The sequence below is a fragment of the Trachemys scripta genome, chromosome 2, assembly GCF_013100865.1.
Source record: "Trachemys scripta elegans isolate TJP31775 chromosome 2, CAS_Tse_1.0, whole genome shotgun sequence".
Taxonomy (NCBI): domain Eukaryota; kingdom Metazoa; phylum Chordata; order Testudines; family Emydidae; genus Trachemys; species Trachemys scripta.
Genome location: NC_048299.1, coordinates 61,211,761 through 61,232,419, shown reverse-complemented (window position 1 = coordinate 61,232,419; position 20,659 = coordinate 61,211,761). Strand labels below are relative to the sequence as shown.

General features: G+C 45.6%; 1 protein-coding gene across 2 annotated transcripts in view; it reads left to right on the top strand.

The window, feature by feature from the left end:
* The window catches only part of JAZF1 (JAZF zinc finger 1), a 284,073-nt gene extending 270,684 nt beyond the window's left edge, over positions 1 to 13,389 (top strand). For both annotated transcript variants that reach the window (XM_034760695.1, XM_034760696.1), the window contains one exon: positions 11,908 to 13,389. In XM_034760695.1, coding sequence (XP_034616586.1) covers positions 11,908 to 12,084 — 177 coding nt within the window. In that variant the 3' untranslated portion in view covers positions 12,085 to 13,389. The remainder of the gene's footprint in view (positions 1 to 11,907) is intronic.
* Positions 13,390 to 20,659: the final 7,270 nt, after the last annotated feature.

The following is a 20,659-nucleotide window of genomic DNA, read 5'->3' as shown; positions in this document are numbered from 1 at the left end:
TGCCACCCCATTCAACCCCCTCTCTCCTTCCTGACTGCTCCCCCAGACCCCTGCCCCCATTCAACCCCCCTGTTCCCTGCCCTTTGACCGCCCCAAGCCCTAGCCACACCCCCACCCCCTGGCCACCACCCTGAACTCCTCTGTCCAACTCCCCCTGCTCCCTGTCCCCTTACTGTGCTGCCTGGAGCACCAGTGGTTGGCAGTGCTACAGCCGCGCCACCCAGAGCAGCAGGACAGGCAGCCACGCCGCCCGGCTGGAGCCAGTCACGCCACCGCGCAGCACAGAGCACTCTGTGCTGCATGGTGGCGGCAGCAGCGGTAGCATGACCCAGCTCCAGCCAGGCGGCGCAGCTGTAGCACCGCCAGCCACTGGTGCTCTGGGCAGTGCGGTAACGGGGCAGGGAGGGTTGGATTGAGGGATGGGGAGTTCCGGGTGGTGGTCAGGGGGCGGGGATGTGGATGCTGGTTGGGGGGGGAGGAAACAGGGGGTTGAATGGGGGCAGGGGTTCCAGGGGGCAGTCAGGAAGGAGGAGGAGTTGGATGGGGCGGCAGGGGGCAGTCAGGGGCAGGGGTTCCAGGGGCAGTCAGGGGACAAGGAAAAGGAGTGGCTGGATGGGGCAGGAGTCCCAGGGGCAGTCAGGGAGCAGGGGTCTGTGGATGGGGCAGGGGTCCCGGGGGGATTGGATGGGGCAGGAGTCCTGGGGGGCAGATAGGAGGTGGGGGCCAGGCCACAACCTCCTCCCCTAACCAGCCCTCCATACAATTTACGAAACCCAATGTGGCCCTCAGGCCAAAAAGTTTGCCCGCCACTGAGTTAGGGCATCATATGCATCCAGACCAAACTCAATTCACGTATCTCACCATTCAGATATTACAACCAAACAGATACACTCATTGACACAACAAATTCCCTTTCACTTCCAACATGTAGCCACCCACAATGCACACATCCAGTTCCTCTGCACAAGGCACAGTTCAACTCCAAGCTCATAGTTTTTCCATGTACAAATAACATATCATTGAGTTTCTCCAGTGCACATATATTTAGAGAGCGTACATCATCCCAGAAAGGGAATTGGATGTGGAGGTTACAGATCTGAGGGCATCTGCTTTACTGTGATGGCTGAATGGAAAGTTCAGGAGTTGAGGTTGGTCTAAATGTGAACATTGCCTTAACTGGTGATTTCTAAGGTTTTTGGTGACTGTATTGTTAGGAAATGCACTTAAGCAACTTCAGCTACATTTTTTGAAGGCAGCGGTTTCCTGGTTTTTTTAGAATGTGTAAAAGTTCAGGGTATGATTGGGCAGAGGCACAGGGAAGCAGAGGGCAGCCAAAATCAGTAGTCAAGAAAACATGTAGTGATGGCTATAAGCATGGGGAAAACAAGACTAGTGGGGACTGCCGGTTGTGAATAGGGGCTTGGAAAGACTGGGGGCAGCAGTGTCTGGTGGGCTATGTAGGGTATTTAGTGGAGATGGTGTAGTGTGCAGCAGATAGGGATGTAGTTAGAGGGCTGTGGGGTAGGGGGAAACTGGAGAACAGCAAATGTTTGGCAATCAAGAGTGCAGGGGAGGCTGTGGTAGCAGGAAGGGGGAGGATATGGTCTGTGTTAAATGGGTGGCATTGGAGTTCACAGAGGCAGCATAGAGTTGGGGAAGCGAGAGCCTATGAAGAGGTGGAATGAGCAGGGAGTTTGGGGCAGGGCAGATCACTCCGTAATAGGCAGGATGTCTCTTCTGCTGGTAGGATCTGTAATTAATTTGTTTTGGATCTTTCCCAGCTAAGAAATCCTTCCCCTGAGTGGGCAGAGTTTCTCTGTGCTTCACCAACTGGGCTTTCCCTGCTCGTGGAGATCCCCTATTGCAAAGAAACCCATCCCTCTAAGGAGCATTATTTCCTTGGGCCCTGTCTATAAAAGGGGATGGGAAGGGCTCAGTGAGCCTGATGGGCCTGGGCTCCCTGAGGCTGGGAAGCCCAGTGGTCTTTCTCTTGAAAATGCTGGCAACTGCCCAAATGGATTGGAAGGGATGGTGACCCCTTCCAGCACCCTCAAAGAATGCAAAGATACCAGCCTCCCCAGAAGAGGATGGGGGAATGGCTGCTGGGCCTCCTCTCTCCTTCCCGTATCCCCCTCCCCAAAGCCTCCTAAGGGTGAGCCTTGGGGGATCCAAGACAGAGACATAAGTGGGAGTTGATTTAAGGGCAAAGGGGCATGGGAGTGGCTGGGCAGGCATGAGATAACAAGCAGTGAGTGAAAGGGGGCATGGAGAAAGAACAAGTCTGGTGGGGTAGATGGAAGAGTGAGAGGAGGAAGCAGGCCTGTGGCTTATGGAGTTTGTGAGAGGAAGTAAGCTGGAGTGGATGAGGATTGTGCAACAGAAGCAAGCCCAGTACCTGGGAGAAAGAGGCTTGTCCATGGGGCAGTTTTCTTGCCCTCCTCAACTAAAGATGGCACCTAAAAGCAGCTACGTTTGTCTGGTCAGGAGCAAGCAACTCCTGCATTAATAACCTCACTGTGTGTAAGGTAAACACCACAGACTGTGCAAAAATTAAAGTGAGTGTCCAAGCACTAAACAGAATAAAATGAAATCCCAAAATAACTACATTCATGTCCCTGTCTCGTGTCCTTGCACATTTGTACTATTCCTGTACATGATCCCAAACTTTAATGCCTTAGCTAGTGGTAGCATCCTAGGGCATATGGTGCTGCCAAACCAATGCCACTGTAGCCACACAAATGCACCAATACCATTACTAGAACTCTTTGGTATCTCCTCCTGTTCTGGTCCTAGTTTCATTGTTCTTTCATCTAGTTTAAGATTTCTGAATGTCTTTCTATGCTGCAGCCTTTTTCCTCAACTGTGCGTGTCTCATCATTAATCTAAGTATCTAGAGCAATAAAAGTGACAGATGGGTCTGGCAGCGTTGTTCTCTATACCTCAAAAAATTTAACCCAAGACACACAACAAGGTGTTTATATTAGAGCAGTGGAAAAAATTAGGAAGAGTTGACTTGAAGTTCCAACAAAAGTTTTCTTTCAGTGCTTTTATGGAGAGATGTAGATCAAGTTTCATGTTGCGTTGGTTTCTCATAGCCTGAACATTTTGCTATTTTTTCAAACCCTTCTCTAACCCAATTAATCTTAAAACACAAGCCAAGATGGAATTTCCTAGCACCTTCTGCCTGGAAAAAGGCTGTGCTGTCTTTTTCATCCATCGAGGTGTGTGTATCTGATTTCTGCACATTGAGGTGTTTCAGAATAACTCATTAAAGAATCCAGTAACAAAGTTTCAAGTAAACCAGAATTGAAACATTTACCATAAATGATCATGTTATTGCCATGCAAACTGGGGGTATTTATGCTCTGTAGCTTTTACTGCACAGATGCCACCATTAACTGTACATTTTACTTCTAGTATAATTGTCAAATGACTATCTCTTGAGTTGAAGTTATAAAAAAGGGAAAACTTCTTGCACATTACTCTGGGCAAACTTTTCAAAAGTTTCTAAAGATAAACTTGAGTTGTGTTGGGTCATTCCTCCATCGCCCCACCCCACCCCCGCACACTGTAGCTGAAGATTAGCATTTCATCCCTGATACTTTGTTCTCAAGCTCCATCACATTTTCAAGCACAAATAGTTCATAGGCTTCATTTTATACTGAGTTAGAGACAGTTGCTTTAACAAAACAAAAAAATATATAGTTGAAGAAGCACAGTTCTGTGTGAAATGGGTCAGGAGAAACTTTCCATGTAGCGTAAGGTGAGATGGGGCATTGTAATGTAGTCTCCTCTACAGCCCACTTACCTTTTTTTTTCCCCCTCTCTCTCTCTCTCTCTCTCCTTAATGCGGGCTCCACTGATCACTGATTCTCTAGTAAAGGTTGAAAGTTGTGTAATATTTCTACTGATATGAATTGCTTGAAATTGTGTCAGGGAAGATCAGCACAGGATTGGGAACAAAGATTTGTTACTCAGGAGCATAGAATACAACATATCCCAGTTTAGAATAGATACATCATTGATTGTTTGGAATCAGACTTTAGAAGGACATGTGCTGTGGGAGGTATTACCTTACGTGCATTTCCTGGTTTTCTGATGTTTTTGTTTTGTTATTTCTTGCTTCTGAGGTTTCAGTTTTTGGCTACCAACTTTCATGTTCTGTAAGAGTACAAAGGAACCACAACTCTTTAATGAAACTTTGTTAGTGAATTGTCCAGCAGCAGCTGTAGAGTGAAAGTCGTAATCAGAGGGCTTGATTTTCTGAACTTCCACACAGCATGAGCTCTGGGTAGGCATAGCTCATATTCCCATCTTAACAAAACCCTTCTTGTCCCTTATAACTATTAGAAGGCAGTGTTCAGCATAGTAAAAATTCCTGAATCTAAGCCTGGCTGACTATGCCCTTACGTTCAGGGTAGTAATTAGTGCATATTACTACAGAGTTCTCATCCTCTTAGTTTAGTAAACATAATACTAAGTGCAGCCAATCAAATCTACAAGCTTCAGAAAGGAGTTGAGTTCTAGGGCTGCGGCCTTGTCATAGTAATTGCTCTTTGAATGTCCATAAACCTTTCCTCTGGAAGAACAAGAAAAACACCATCCACTGGACAGTTCACAGCTGCTATAATGAAAATCAATCTCAGACTCTCCTAGTTTATTCAAAGGCCCAGACCCTAGAAGAGGAAGCAGATAATATACTTGGGTCTTGTCTACATGGCTCAGTAAAGTGCATTAGAGGAGTGTGATTTATAGAGTGCTCTGACTGCCCTATGAAGACTCTGCGGGTGTGATGTAAAAGGCACCTACTTCTACATTAATACAAACTAGCTATCTTTCCGTTAGTGGCAGCAGGGTCCACATGGGGCATTTAATGCACTCTACAAGTCACACACTTCTAATGAACTTTCCTATGCCATGTAAACAAGCCTTGAGAGAAAGAGAGAGAGCACGCCTCAATTAGATGAGTCCTTAATTAATCATCCAACCCACTAAAGGCAGATATATAAAATGTCACAGCTTAGATAGACCACCACGGCCGGTCTCAGAATCTGCAAGAAGAATGTAAGATATTATTACCACATTAGGAAAGCAACAGAGGCTTTCAACCAGTCTTAGTACAAGGCTCTTGAGCTGCCAGCTTCCTGATCCTGCAAGTGTAACTAAAAGATACTTAAGGATTTTCTCAGGCAAAGTTGACATCTTCCCTTAAAGGCAAACTATGCAGGAACTGTGATGGTAGCAATTCTAAGCATAGTAGTTCTTCTCTAAGACAGCTAGAGAACTGTGGTTTCAGTGGTAAATATCCACAAACATGGTTATTTATTTTTCAAGTGTGTTTTAAGGGTTGGGGGCTTAGAGAAAAGGGAAGGTTTGTGGAATCATGTGAAAGTCCAACCTAAAGGTGACTGTTTCCTGTGTACTTAATTCTCTAGGTACTATACATGTACGGCAGTGGTTCTATCTACCATAGTGGGCAGCATATGCAGCTTTCTATGTGTTATGGGGGCCGAATCCGCGCGCGCACGCGCGCACACACACACACACCCTGTATGGGCCTGAGGATGTCACATGGGCTGCAGTTGTGTGCTGATTGGGCAATGGGTTGAGAACCACTGATATAAGGCAATCAAGCTTTCTTGCTGCCTCATGAAAAAAATTAAAAATCTTAAAAATAGGGCAAATGGGGATAGCTGCTTTGAGCCCTTTGAAGGAGTGTAGCTGAATACTACTGTGCTCGCTCTTTTTTGCTTGAATATGTTCCTTAGAGCTTGTCTAAAACTACGTAGCACATGGAAGGCTAGCACAACATAGACTTACCCCCCAGCTCATTGCGCGCTAAATGTCCACATGGAACCTACTGCTACACACTAAAAGTTTCCCTGTGTTTTGACTCACCCTGCTTTGAAATAGGAGAATAAAGCGCACCACAGAGTTTTTCATGCATGGCAGCAGGGTCCACACAGGCAGGTGGTAGGCTACAAGCTAGTGTAAGGCAGATTTACACCCCAGCTTGCCGTGAACTGTTGGTAAGACAAGCCCTAAGTTAACTTACTGGTGTTTTTCCAATAGCATGAATGGACCATTGGAAAATCCCTATTCAAAGTGTCAGGAAGTAAAGAACATCTATTTTCCTTCAAGTGAGGGGACCCTATGTGTATTCCAAACGTAGGTGCACCATGCCCCGGAAGTTTTCAGCAGCAGTCTGTTGACCTGTACACACGTTGTATGTTGCCTCGTGCTCCAGGCAAGGTTTTGAGGCCATGCGGGGCGACGCCTCCTCAGTTTCCTCATAGCACTGTGTGGTTGGAGTCAGAATCTTCTCTTCCGCTTGCTCATAATCTCTACAAGAACTGTCCGTTGTATTTAGTTAGCTAGTTTGTTTTTTCTTCTTAGTTGTGTATCGTCTATAGTTAGTTAGTGTAGGTTACTTGTCCCGCTCAGGGGCTGTCCCAACTTTGTCGGGGGACTGTGCTCTGCATTCTGGGATTTAAGAACTGTGCCTCATGCCCTCAATTCGTTTTCCATGAGAAATGAGCACTGCCGTTGCTTATACTACCTAGGAGAAGCTCATTGCCACACATTGCGACATCTGTAAGTCCTTTCCCCTGCAGACCAATGAGGCTCGTCTCCTGCGATTCAGGAAGTTCCTTATGGAAAAAGCTCTCCGGCCCCTTGTGGAGTCCAATCCTGGACTGGCAGAACCAGCAGTGCACCACCCTTCACCAGTGGTGAGCATCCTACCCACCTCCCAGATCTGACAAGGTCAAGCAGGAGAGTTGCAAGTGCTCTCAGCCATCGCAGCAAGTCTCTGTTACAAGCTTTGTCAGATCGGGCAAGACGTTGCATGTGGACTGCACCTGCCACCTCCTAAGCCTCCCCATGCAGAGGGTAAAGCTAAAAAGGAGGCAACATAGGTAGCATTGGCTCCCACACTAACCGTACCACAAGACAGCCCTCCACTCTGTGCATCTCCACCGCAACATGAGTTCTCATGCTCTGCACCACATACACACCCCTGCTTCACCAGTCAGCGGGACGTGCCATGGACAGCTGGATGAGCCAAACACTTGCTCCCCACAGTGCACTTCGACCTGCCATATCCCCCCCCCCCCCCCCCCCCGCCGCTTTTGGCTTCGCCCCCCCCCCCCCCCTCCCCATGACCACCAACAGATGCACTTCTCTTCCTGGGCTGGAGACCACATCCCATGGTTGCGGGACACCTTCATTGACAGCTGCCACCATCGGAGATCTCTCTGGACTCCAAGGCCTTTTCAACGAAGGAACCATCATTCTCCCCGATCCCCAGGCGTTGCTCGGACTCTCGGGCATGGCCACCACACCAGGCAGGGTATGCTCCGACCCCGCCGCATTGGTATGTGTACACTTGGGGCCTGCAGAATCCCTAGGACTAGACCCCCTGAGCACACTGGCCAACATGGGACGCTACCACCACCCATATCCATCTTCTCGTGCCTTGCACCCTTCCATCTGGGCCCCTTCGCCAGAACCATCCAGCTCGGACCTGGAGGCAGAGACAGCAAGGGAGCCAATCCCGACAACACCCTCCTGTCTGGACAGAGCACTGATTCCCCTGACCCTCTCTCCTCCTGATGACCACCACTAATACCAGGAGCTGCTGCAGAGGATGGCCCTGAATTTGGGCATCCCATGGGAAGAAGTCCAGGACCAACACCATCAGCTCCTAGATATTCTCCAGCCTAGGGGACTGTCCTGCATTGCATTTCCCATAAACAAAGCCCATCCTTCAAACTGCCTGGGTGGTCTGGCACACACCAGTGTCCTGCGCCCCCACAGCCATCCAAAGGGACTGATTTCTTTCCCCTGACTCCTCCCCACTTTGCTGGTGGCACATGCAGCGATGGAACAGGCAAGGCAGCACTCACACACCTCCACTCCTCCAGATAGGGTAGCAATGCACCTAGAGCTCCTGGGATGCATAGTTTACTCTTCTGCAGCCCTGCAATTCTGCATATCAAACTACCAGGCTCTGCTAGCAAAGTATGATTTTAAAACTATGCCAAGCTAGTAGCGTTCTTGGAGCATCTCCTGCAGGACAAGCAACAGCGTTTCCAAGTCCTGGTGGAGGAAGGTCACTTGTCGGCCAAGGTTACCCTCTAAGCAGTGATGGATGCAGCAGACACATCCTCCCGCTCCCTGCCACAGGCATAGTGATGCAACAGGAGGCCTGACTGCAGTCCTCCGGCTTCCCGCGGGAGATCCACACCACCATCCAGTACCTCACCTTTGACGACGACAAGTTGTTCTTGGCAAAGACAAATGAGTCCCTACACTCCGTAAAGGACTCACAAATGATTCTCCCGTCTCCAGGAATTTACAGAAGCAACAGAAGTCACCCTACCAACCATGCCCCTATGCACCGTACCAGCCCATGTACACCCTGTATCAGGACCCCACCCGATGGCACCCCAGATCACAGCATCCACTACCATCAGCCTCTGTCACCTACTCTGCCATACCATGGGACCAATCTAAGGCCCAGTTTTGGCAAGCCCACATCATCACCGCCTCCAGCCCCCCTTACTGCCTTTGGGGCCCATCTTGCCCTATTTGCCCACCACTGGGGCAAGCTCACCATGGATCATTGGATATTGGAGGTTGTGAGATATGGCTATTCTATCGAGTTTCTTACCTTCCCCTCTTCCCGCCCAGTGCCTCTTGGAAGTCTCTCTCATCACAACCTCCTACAGTGTGAGGCAAACACCCTCCTAACAAAAGGTGCAATTGAACCCGTGCCTTCCCTCTTCATCGGTAAGGGTTTCTACTCCCTATACTTTTCTCATCCCAAAAAAGGGAGGAGGTCTCTGCTTTATCCTCGATCTCTGCTTACTTAACAACTTCATCAGAAAGGCCATGTTCCATATAGTGACATTCGCATCAATCATCACCTTCTTTCCCCAGGGGGTATGGTTCGCAGCCCTCAACATGAAGAACTTGCATAGTGATATCCATCCAGTCCACCACAAGTTCCTTTGCTTCCATGTGGGTGACAACCACTTCAGAGTTCTCCCCTTTGATATTGCCAGGGCCCCATGAGTCTTCACAGCGGTGGTCGCAGCCCAACTACAATGCCTGGGATATTCTGTGTGTGTTTCCTTACTTGGACGACTGGCTCTTGGTGGCAACAACCCTTGCCAAAACGACATCACAAATCCTCGCTGTCCACTCACTCCTCGCCGTATGCCCCTGCAGTGGTGTTGTTGGAGAGGAGCTGAATATGTTGGTTGTGGATAAGAGGCAGGAATGTGTGGTGGTTAAGCGGACTGCCTACAGCTCTAGGATATTGATGTGATGTGTGCCTTGCAATAAGTTCAAGCCCCTTGTGCGGCACAGCCATCTAGGTGGACTCCCCAACCAGCCAGGGAGGCATCCGTGGTAAGGGTGGTCATGGGGCCGGAGGTGGCAAGTGGGGTGCCTTGCAGCATCAGTCCACCACGAGAGGGAGGTGCAGACCGACCATGGGTCAGTGTCCAGATGGTTGATGTGGGGCCTGCAGACTGAAGGGGGCCAGAGTTGTAGACAGTGAATGTGGGTATGTGGCATCAGATGGGGTGCAGGCCACCATATGGCTGAGGAGACAGAGAAAGCGGCGCACTGTGGTGTGTGAGGTATGAGCATTACTTGGGCTGTCAGGGCAGCAAAATGGTCCACCAGGAGGAAGGCCCAAGCTGCCATCGAATCTAAGCATGCCCTGATGTACCCCAGGCATTGTAGTTGGCCTGCAACCACCGCTCCTCCTGGTAGTCTTATTCTGGCCCAGATAGTTCTGGTTTCCAGTTCTGGTTACTCAGACTCTCTCCCACCCCCAATCGGTCTCCCCGATCTGCCAGACCTCCTCACCCAGGACCTGGGCAGAGTCCATCATCCCAGCCCAGACCTGCTTCGAATGATGGCCTGGTTTTTGAATGGGGATTGCATGTAGACAATGCCTGCTCCACCCATACTTATGCACAGCAGATGATCTTCCACTCTAGTGTGCTACACAATGAAATGGAAGCGTTTCACCTCCTGGGCACAACACCGTTTCTCTCAAGTACATCTCTTTCCCCATCATCCTAGACTACCTCTTAGAACTTAAGACCTCAGGCCTCTCCCTTAGCTCTGTCTGGTCCACCTGGTGGCTCTTAGTGCCTTGCTCCCATTTGTGGATGGCCACGTGGTGTTTACTTACCCTACCACCACCCAATTTCTGAAAGAGCTGACAAACAGCTTCCCTCTGGTCCTCAAACCTGCCCCTCCTTGGAACTTCAATCTTGTGCTCTCTGCCCTCCCCAGAGCGCCCTTCGAGTCCCTGGTCACATGCTCTGTCTCACGCTTATCCATGAAGGTCTTCTTCCTTGTAGCCATCACCTCCACTCGGTGGGTCAGCAAACTGGTGGCCATGATGGCTGACTGCCCCCCCTCCCTCCCCGATATATGGTCTTCCATAAGGACACGGTCTCATTACGTCTTCACCCTAAGTTTCTCCTGAAAGTGGTCTCGGAGTTCTACCTCAACCAATCCATCCATCTCCTGGACTTCCACCCTAAATCTCACGCAACTCCCACAGACAAGAACCTGCAGTCCTTGGATGTCTGCTGCGCACTCACATTCTACCTAGACAGGGCCCACTCCTCTCCATGTCTCTTCGTTGCCATTATGGAGAGGTCCAGGGGCCAAGCCTTCTCCTCACTACGCATATCCAAGTGGATCTCTGCTTGCATCATGGAGTCCAATACCACACGCACCGTCCAATGCCACACCAACTGGTAGAATTACAGCCCACTCCACAAGGGTCCAAGCAACCACCTCCACCTTCCTGGAAGATGTCTCCTGGTACAACATCTGCCAAGTGGCGACTTGGCACTCTGTACACACCTTCACCACCCACTACAGCAGTGGTTCTCAAACTTTGTACTGGTGACCCCTTTCATACAAGCAAGCCTCTGAGTGCAACCTCCTTTATAAATTAAAAAACCTTTTATATTTAACACTATTATAAATGCTGGAGGCAAAGTGGGGTTTGGGGATGGAAGCCAACAGCTCATGACCTCCCACATAATAATCTTGCGACCTCCCTAAGGGGTCATGAACCCCGTTTGAGAATCCCTGCACTATGGCATCGACAGAGGGGCAGCCGAAGATGTGACTGTGGACCATGCCATCCTGCGGACGGCTATACCTCTCACCCATCTTCGAGCTGATGCTGCTTGGTACTCACCCGTGTTTGGAATGAATATACCATCACTTGAAGAGGAGGTTACTTACCTGTAACTGGAGGTTCTTCAAGTTGTGTGGTCCCTATTTGTATTCCAGTACCCGCCCACTGTCCCCTCCACTGCAGACGGACAGCCCGATTCAGCAGTAAGAGAATGACTAAGGGGGCATCACCCTGCATGGCCTGTTATAACCTTGCCTGGAGTACGAGGCAACATATGAAGTGCGTGCAGGTCAGTGGACACAGCTGCTGAAAACTTCCAGTGCCTGGCATGCATGCGCACTCATGTTTGGAGTGCAAATAGGGACCACGCATTCCAAAGAACCTCCAGTTAGAGGTAAGTAACCTCCTCTTTTTTGTCATACCACATATTAATTTTAAAAAGGTTAACCATTTAGTGATAGGTTACAAGGTAAGTTTGACCCATTAAAACTGTATGCCCTAGTTTGCAGATGATGCCTTCCTAGGGCCCGAGCCCTTAGTCATGTCTTGAATGCATTAGAACGGAGGGCATATTTGTACTGTAGCAAACACCTAGAGACAGTTACTAATAATTATGCAATTTTGTCCCAAAAAGTTTAATAGTCAGTTCCGGTTTTTATATCAGGAAGCCAAGCCATTATGTTAGACGATATATGACAACCAATATTTCACTCTTTCACCCACAGAATGTGAACGGTATAAAGTACCATGCCAAGAATGGCCACAGAACACAGATCCGTGTACGCAAACCATTCAAATGTCGTTGTGGAAAGAGTTACAAGACAGCTCAGGGCTTGCGGCACCACACAATCAATTTCCATCCCCCAGTGTCTGCTGAGATTATCAGGAAGATGCAGCAATAACATGCTGGTCACAAATGTGCCAAGAAATCCTCACCAGCAGTTGCTGATTTTGAAACCAGCCACCTTTTTCAGGGGAAGCATTCAGCAACCCTTGAAAAAAATGAAATGCATGCTTTAAATTTTTCTGTAATTTTGGAATGATGTATCTTTGTAGAGTTAATGATTTTGTACATTTGCACTTGTAATCATCATACCCATTTTCATTACTTTGATATAAGGTGCTAAAAAAAAGCTATAGGTTCTTCAGAACACTTTCCCCAAAACAAAAATTAGGGGGTGTTGCATATTTAGTTGTACTGCAGTGTTAAATAGGGGCGTGAAGAGGAACGCTTGGCACTGACATCATTTCAAGATTGTAATGTGGTTGAAGATTTTCAACGCATCCGTTCATGTGTGTGTAAAACCAAAACAATACCACCATTGTCAAACTGGTTAACATGCCTTACATAATGGAGTTTATCAGTGGTGTAGCAAGTCTTTAGGTATTGGAAATATAAATAAGAAAGAATGTTTAACATAATATGCTAAAAATATTTTCATACTTAAATAACATACATAAAAAGGTGTGCTTGCTGTATTTTATATTATCTTGCAAATTCTTTTTTCCCTTTTGAAATGCTGAAAATCTTGCCATTTGAACTAGTAAACAATCACCTTTAGTGTTAGGATTATTACTTTGTTTTTATACAAGATGATGTATTAAGTTCATGCCCATCAAGCTTTTGAGGACGAAGATCCCAGGCCAACTAAATATTTTCTCCTGAAATCTACTGTTAGAAAGACACTTCGAAATACTTAAGTGCAAATTTGTGTGTGAGAGAGAAACAATTCTATCTTCATCTCAGATGAAGTTTTAAAGCACTTTGTAGTTCTCTGTTGCCAACAGATTTAATGTTTTATGCGTTGCCAATTCTTGCAACTACAGTACTAACTTATGCCTGTGGTTGCAAATAAAAATTCTAAGTTTGGTTTAAGGAGGTATGTTATTTGTGTTACGGAAATTTCTAGTGACCCTCCTTCACGTTCATTATATTTTGAAATTTTCTTTGTATATTTTTTGCCTCTTGTTGTACATCACTGCATTCCAATTGGAAATGTCTGTTTAGCTTTACAAATCACTTTGCTGAAATATGACATGAGCCTTACTGAAGATGAAGTGCTTCTTGCAGCCAGTGTCAAAGATTGACTTGAAACAAGAGCCATCATAAAATAACTTGTCTGGACCATACATGAACATATATTGCTTACAGTACCATCATGCCTTGAGCATTCTTCTCTCACAAGTGCTATTCTTTGAAGCTTAGATTTAAAAAAACCTATAAAAATTCAGACCTATTTCCCATGAAAACAAATTAAGTGTTTTGAAATGTAGTAACTTTCCTCTCTCCCTGTATTTTGCATGAAAGTTCAGACAAATGGGAAACAGACCTCTCCATTTTTCTAAAACATTTAAAATGAACTTCGAAAGGATGACAATTTTCTGTTAACCAACTATTGACTGCCTCATAATGAGGTTTTAAAGAAGCATTTACAAAACCCCCATTTAAACAAATTATCTTCTCTTCAGGATTTGAGGCAATGGAGTGTTGTCTGTTCAGTTTAAATGATCCAGACATGAGAATCAACTTGATGTATAAAATATCTCATTTGGCTACTTCCTACCTTCTGAACTGTTTTGGCAGCAGATTGGGACAGCAAGTATCATTTGGCTCTGCTCTAGTGCAAGAAACTATAGGCTGGTTAAGTTAATTTAACAGCTAAACAGTCATAAAAAGTCATTGCATGTAAATTCCTTTCAACTATGAAAATGAAATTCCAGTTTCTATTTACCTATTCATTGTGACAGTATTATTAAACAGGTAAAGATGGGACTATTTTGTTATACTGTGTATAGTGAATGTATTGTACTGTGTCTGTGAAAAGTGTGCTTTAAATTATATTTTCATATGTTTTGTTGGGGACAAAGTACATTAAGTTTGAAAGTGACAGAGGTTTGTTTTAGAACTGAAGGCAACTTAATGAATCAAAATTCCTGTCAAGAAAGCTGCTTATAAATGTAAATCAAATCACATTTAAAATAAACTGCCTCTGACCCAAAACAAATATGAATCTTTATTATTACTTCTCATTATCTTTAAGGGTAATCAGTTTGATCTGCACAGACTGATAGTATTTTTATGCATTATTCATTTCCTTTTTTGGAAGTTTCTCAATGTAATAATTAAAACCAAATACACTAAAACATTCGGGCAACCTGTTTAGTTGTCAAATTCTGTGGAATGCTACAAACTATCCTTTAAAAAAGCTACATCAAGATTTTCAAGATGTGCCAGTTTTTTAGCTGTAGCCACGAGCTTCTTTCCAGTTGTTTCCCCACACAAAACACTCTCCAACATTTTTAAAGAAAAAGTGAATTCTTCGGAGGCTGTTCGATAATGACGTCTTCATTCAGAGATTCAAGACTGGCCAGGTAAAGTGTGCATATTCATATTCCCCATTGGGCCAAAGCAGCCCAGCTTAGGTGGTCTTCAGGGATGGAGGCATGATTTTGAGATGGATAATTGTCTGAGGATTTGGGAAGTTAAATAGGAACATGCTGTGGGGGTTTGATACCTATCTGTGGCCCTTTTTGTGAACCAGTCAGAGCACTAGGTAGGTACTTTATAAATGTAAACAAGTACAAATCTCCCTGCTATACATATCAGTTGGAGGGGAAAAAAAGATTGCTCGCTTTGTGCAGTAACTGTAGTTCTTTGAGGTGTGTCCCCCTATGGGTGCTCCACTATGCACCCTCCTCCATCTCTGCTTCAGCTTGTTCCTTAGTTCCTTCTTCACACAAATGTCCCCTAAGGAACTATCTGAAGCAGAGATGGAGGAGGGTGCATAGTGATGCACCTGTAAGGGGGACACATCTCAAAGAACTGCAGTTATTGCACAGCGCGAGTAAGTTCCTCTTCTTTGAGAAGCATCCATGTGGGTGCTCCACTTCAGGTGACTTCTACTTAATATCCCTAGATGGAGGAGAGAGCTTTGTAATAGAGTCCAGAACTGAAGATAATACTGCAAAACCAAGTGCCACATCAGATCTGACAGCACAGATCAGGGTGTAATGTTTTGAAAACATACATACTGAAGCCCATACAGAGGTCCTACATATTTCAAATATTGGTACATTCTTCAGTAATGCCGTAGCTGTTGCCTGTGATCTGGGTGAATGTGCTATCACCTGTTGGTGGGTGGAGATGATCACCTGCAGTATTATAACAAGTGATAATACATGGCTATTGAATATCTCAATAGTCTCTGAGCAGAGATCGAAAACCCCATAGATCTAGCTGCAAAAGAAATGAAGAGCCTAGGCCATTTCTTAAATTCCTTGGGTCCTAGTTAAATAGACAGCCAATGCCCTTCTAACATCCAGGATCTGTAAACAGGATTCCTATAGAGAACTCTCTAGCTTCAGGAAAAACATTGATAGATTGAATGGAGTGATTAAGGTAGAACGCTGATAGAACCTTAGGTACGAGTTTTGGATGTGGACATAAAGAGACTGATCCTTAAAGAACACCATAAAGGAGGAATCTGCCATCAAGGCTCCAATCTCCACAACCCTATGGATCAATGTGATGGTTACTAAAAGGGCCATCTTCATAGATAAATGTAACAAAGAACAGGCTGCCATTGGTTCAAGCAGAGGTCTCATAAGGTAACTGAGTACCAGGTTGAGATTCCAGGTCAAGATAAGATTTCTAATCTATGGGTAGAGATGCCCCAAACCCTTAATAAACCTAGACAACACCAGATGAGCAAATATGGAGAATCCTACTGGAGGATGAAAGGCTGATTTGTAGCTAAACGGACCTTAATGGAACTGATAACCCCACTTTCTTTAGCTCCAACAGATAATCCAGGATGACTGAAAGGATGGCATTGACGACAATACCAATGGAAGAATCTTTCATTTCTGCAAGTAAGTAGTGCTGGTTGATCTTTATACTATTCAGTAACCCCTGTTGTACTTCTGTAGAGCAGGAGGATTCTAAACCAATGAACCAACCAGGAGCCATGCCCTGAGGCAGAGAACCACTAGGTTGGGGTGAAGCACATGACCCACATTCTCTGATAAGAGATGAGGAATGTTCAGGAATTTGAATGACAGTTGAACATCCAGGTGAAGCAGGTAAGGGTACCAATCTTGTCTCAGCCAGGTCAGCACTACACAAATAACTCTAGCTCTGTCCTATCTGGTCTTGTTCATCACTCTTAGTATCAGCGACATTGATGGAAACACACAGAACAGACCCTTATTCCAAGATAGAATAAAAACACTTCCCAAGGAATGGTGGCCCAGAAAAGGGGACACTTCCTGTTCTTAAGGGTGACAAAGAGATCCACCTCTGGCAGTCCCCATCTTAGGAATATGCTACAGATAGGACCCTTCAGTTTTGGTTTTTATTTTATTTAATTTTCCGCAGGAATTTATCAGTTTATTTTGGAGGACTGAAGGACGGGGGAAAGTATTCAGTAGATTAATGCTTTGATGAATGTGGTTTGCTGCAGAACTAAAACACAATGCCACTTCTGAGTTTAAGAAAAGAATAGATCTCTAATTCCCAAATAAAACTTTTAATTTGAATAAAGAATTTATTGTTGTAGATGTGGAACTATTAGCCTATAAATAGTTATATTTAATAATTGGGCCACACCATTTGCAATGTATACACTCAACTACATGCCTTTCTGCTATTTTTGAATACTTGTGTTCTGAAACATTCTGATAAAGATTTTTGTTTTCTTCCCATTTTAGTGTCAGATTTAAACCGTTATCTGCTAACAGCTTGAAATGCATATGTGGTGAGTAAGAGATTCATCAGTACGTTCAGATGCACAAGCCCTTCAGAGCTTACGTGCGTGCCTCTTTGTTTATTGTGTGCAACTTCCAGACTAATACATAGTCTTACTTCAACAGGCAGCTTTTCATATACACACAGACTAACATTTTATCCTAATATAATACATTGCATGAGATATACGTATTTTCCTAATAAAACAAGTTTTTTTATATATATTTGAATGATACAAAAGTAGGGTGAAAATCAGGAGGAAAAAAAACATACTTTTTGTAAAGCCTGGGGGTTTTTTTGGTAAAAATCAATTTAAACTGAAAACTAAGGGGCGTGCCTGTGGAGAACTTGGGTGTCTAACTCCCATTTGTAATTCTGTGAAAAGCATCTGCTGAGGATATCAGCTGTGGTGTTCTGAATACCTAGGAGGTAGACTGCTTAAATCTGGCTCTTATGAGCTATGCACAATTTCCATATTTTCATGGCTTCGGCACACAGAAAGGGGGTCTTATGCCTCCGTGCTTAATACAGAACCGACAAGATACTTGTCCATCATGACCCTGATTGATTTGCCCCTTTTGAGAGATAGAAAATGACACACCAGAACTCCAACAGATTGATGTGGAGAGTGTGCAGGTGAACAACTCAGGAAATCTGAGTTGTGAGGATATTGAGGTTGGCTTGCCAACTCAACTATGATGCATCTATTGTTAAAGTCGCTGAAGGGACTGGGTGACAGAAGGGAACACATGCACAGATATGGAGTTGATTCTTCCACCATCTAAGGAGTTCCTCACTTGTAGACTCACCATCACCTGTCTGTCCAAGGTGTGTCTGACTGGAGAATAGGTCGTTCTGAGACATGGCCTTGTGGGATTGGTCACAAAGATGCAAGCTGCCATGTTTCCCAGGAGCTGAAGACTATTCCTTATTGTGGTTGGAGGTTGCCCCTGAATTGCCCGTACCAGACCCAATAAGGATAAAATCTATCTAAGGGAGAGTAGGCTCAGGCTCTCCATGAGTGCAAATATGCCTCTGCAAACTGTATCTTCAATATAGGGGTTAACGTGGACATTTTTTTTTTTATTTTCAGTTGCAGATCCCAATTCCTGGAACAGACCAAGGACCATCTGGTTGGAAGATAGCACTGCTTCGTAGGAATGGCCCTTGAGTAGCCAGTTGTTGAGATATGGGAAAACTAGGATCGCTTCTAGTTAGAGGTAAAAAGCCAGGACTCTTGAGAACATCCTTGGGACCATGAAAAGGCCGAAGGGTAACACTCAGTATTGGAAATTATCCTGCCCTCTAGTGAAGCATAATTTCCCATGTGATGGGTATATTGTTATATGGAATTATGCACCATGCAGGCTGAGGACTGAAAAAAATCAAACCTCCTCCTCTAGAAAAGGAATTATAGCTGCCAGAGCCACCACCCTGAACTTTTGAGACTTTACAAACTTGTTTAGAAGCCTTAGATCTGAGATCGGTCTCTACCCTCTGGCCTTCTTTGGCACAAGGAAATACTTTTACTAAAATCCCTTGCGAGGAGGAAAAACCTGCTCTATTGCTCCTAATCAAAGGAGAGTTCACTTCTTGTCTCAATAAAAGCTTGAGAGGGGCAAGGAGGGAGTGATGTAAAATGGATGGTATGATCCACTTGTCTGTAGTGATCCGTCTCCCAAGGGAGAAGTGGGCTAATGGGCACAGTTTGTAAATTAAAAGGTTTGAGAGGATTCAAATCCTCGAGCAACCCATCAAACCTGTTGCTTCAAAGTCGGTAATCATGCAGGGCAGGTGGGTGACCCTCTTTCTCTGAAATTTTGTCTTTTTCTAAGGGATCAGTAGAACTATGGAACCTAGAAAACTGAGCAGGACATGATCTCTGTGCAATCTGTGACCTACTGAATCTTTTGCTATTTGTATATATGCCCATAGATCATAAAGTAGCTCTGTATCATTTAGCGTGTGCAAGGATTCAACCATGGTTTCTGAGGACAGTTTAAAACTGTCAAAAGCTAGGTCCTCCACAGTGTTCTTCTATGCTTCTTTCAGCACCCCGAGAGATGGACCCATCATGGCCTGTGCATAACCACCACCATGGACATGCCCCTGGCAGCAGTGTCCATAGCATCTAAGGATGCTTCAAGAGCAGTTCTGGCCACCAATTGGCCAGATGAACTGAGATGTTAGACTGGAACTGCTCCCTATATTCTTGTGGCAGATGTTCAATAAAAGCCATGAATCTGTTATCTACAAGCTTAAATTTGGCCATGATCACCTGATCATTTGTGATCTCAATTGCAGGGTTGCTCACAAATAGGCCATTTGCCTTTTCTGATCCTTGTCATATGGGGTAGACTTACAGAAGTGCTATCCTACCCCTCATTTACCGCATCCACCACCAGGGAGTGAGATGGAGTGTGGGAGAAAAGTAGTATTATGATCCCCTTACTTTCTGATCTGCCCATTTACATGTGAGCAGAATAGTCGCAGGTGTCTGCCACACCATCTTAGCCGGATCTAGGAGCATCTCATTGATGGGAAACACCATCCTAGAGGTTGTTGCTGACATACGCCACCTTGTGCTGTGAATCCTTGTCCCCTTCAAAAAAGAATTAAGAGTGTCAGCTATCTTTATGAGGTCTTGAAATCACCAACAACCATCAGTCATGGATGGTGGTGGAGGAATAACCGCCTTATCTGGAGAGGAGTATGAAATACGTGTTTAAGGGGTGGCCTCCTCTGCTCTAGCTTCTTGTTCCTGAAATGTCCCCTCCTGTGAGGGGTAGGGGAAGAGAGGGCTGTACTACTCTGTCCTCCTTATTAGATGGTCCCTAGTCTGGGGGGCATGTACAGAAGTGGGGGTAGCATGCAAAGTTGGTTCAATCACCCTTGATAACGAACCTGATCTTCCCTATGACTTTCAGAGAATGTGTTCCTAAAGGGATATGCTTGAGAACCCTGTACAGAAATAGAAAGAGAGGAGACTGACTGGAAGTCTCCTTCATCCTCCTCCATCTCATCCAAAGGAGAAACACCTGCGGAAAACAGTGGAGAGTCCTGTGGTACCAAAAGACAGTAGTCTGGAGATCAGGGTCTTGGTACTGAGAGAGACTCGGTACCCATGAGGAAAGGGAACTCCAGTTCGTATATTATCAAGAAGTCCTTAAATGTATCTGGAACTCCTAGGATACCAAATACGGAATTGGTCCTGACGTGCTAGCAGAGACCACAGTCACTGAAGTAGATGACAATGGCATCTGGTGCTGTTTGCTCAATGCTGAGGGTGCGACATGCATAGGTACTTACTGATGGCTGGCCTGAATTTAACTGTGCCAGTCCCAAGTGTCTGCTTGTCCTCCTTGTGGTGAAAGGTGCTGAGGCCTTGTTGGAGCCGTCCCTCTCCTTCATGCTATGTGACTTTATGGCGCTGTGGTTACCAGAAAAGGAATCCTTCGACTCAATGATATGGCGTTGAAGAGGTCGACACTTCAGATCTCACCAGGGACCTGGCCTTCTTTGGAGCTGGCTCCCTAAGGTTAGAATCCACACTCCTCTTTTTGGAAGCCTCCCCCGAAGTCTCCAAAGTCTTCCAAGGTATCTCCCTGGTGACAGATGTACTGTGGGGAGGGGCATTGTCTCCTGACCTGACTCAGAAGCTGGCCAAAGGGAGCGTTCTATCATTAGCTGTTTGAGTTTAATCTCCCAGTTTTTCCTTGCACTGGACATGA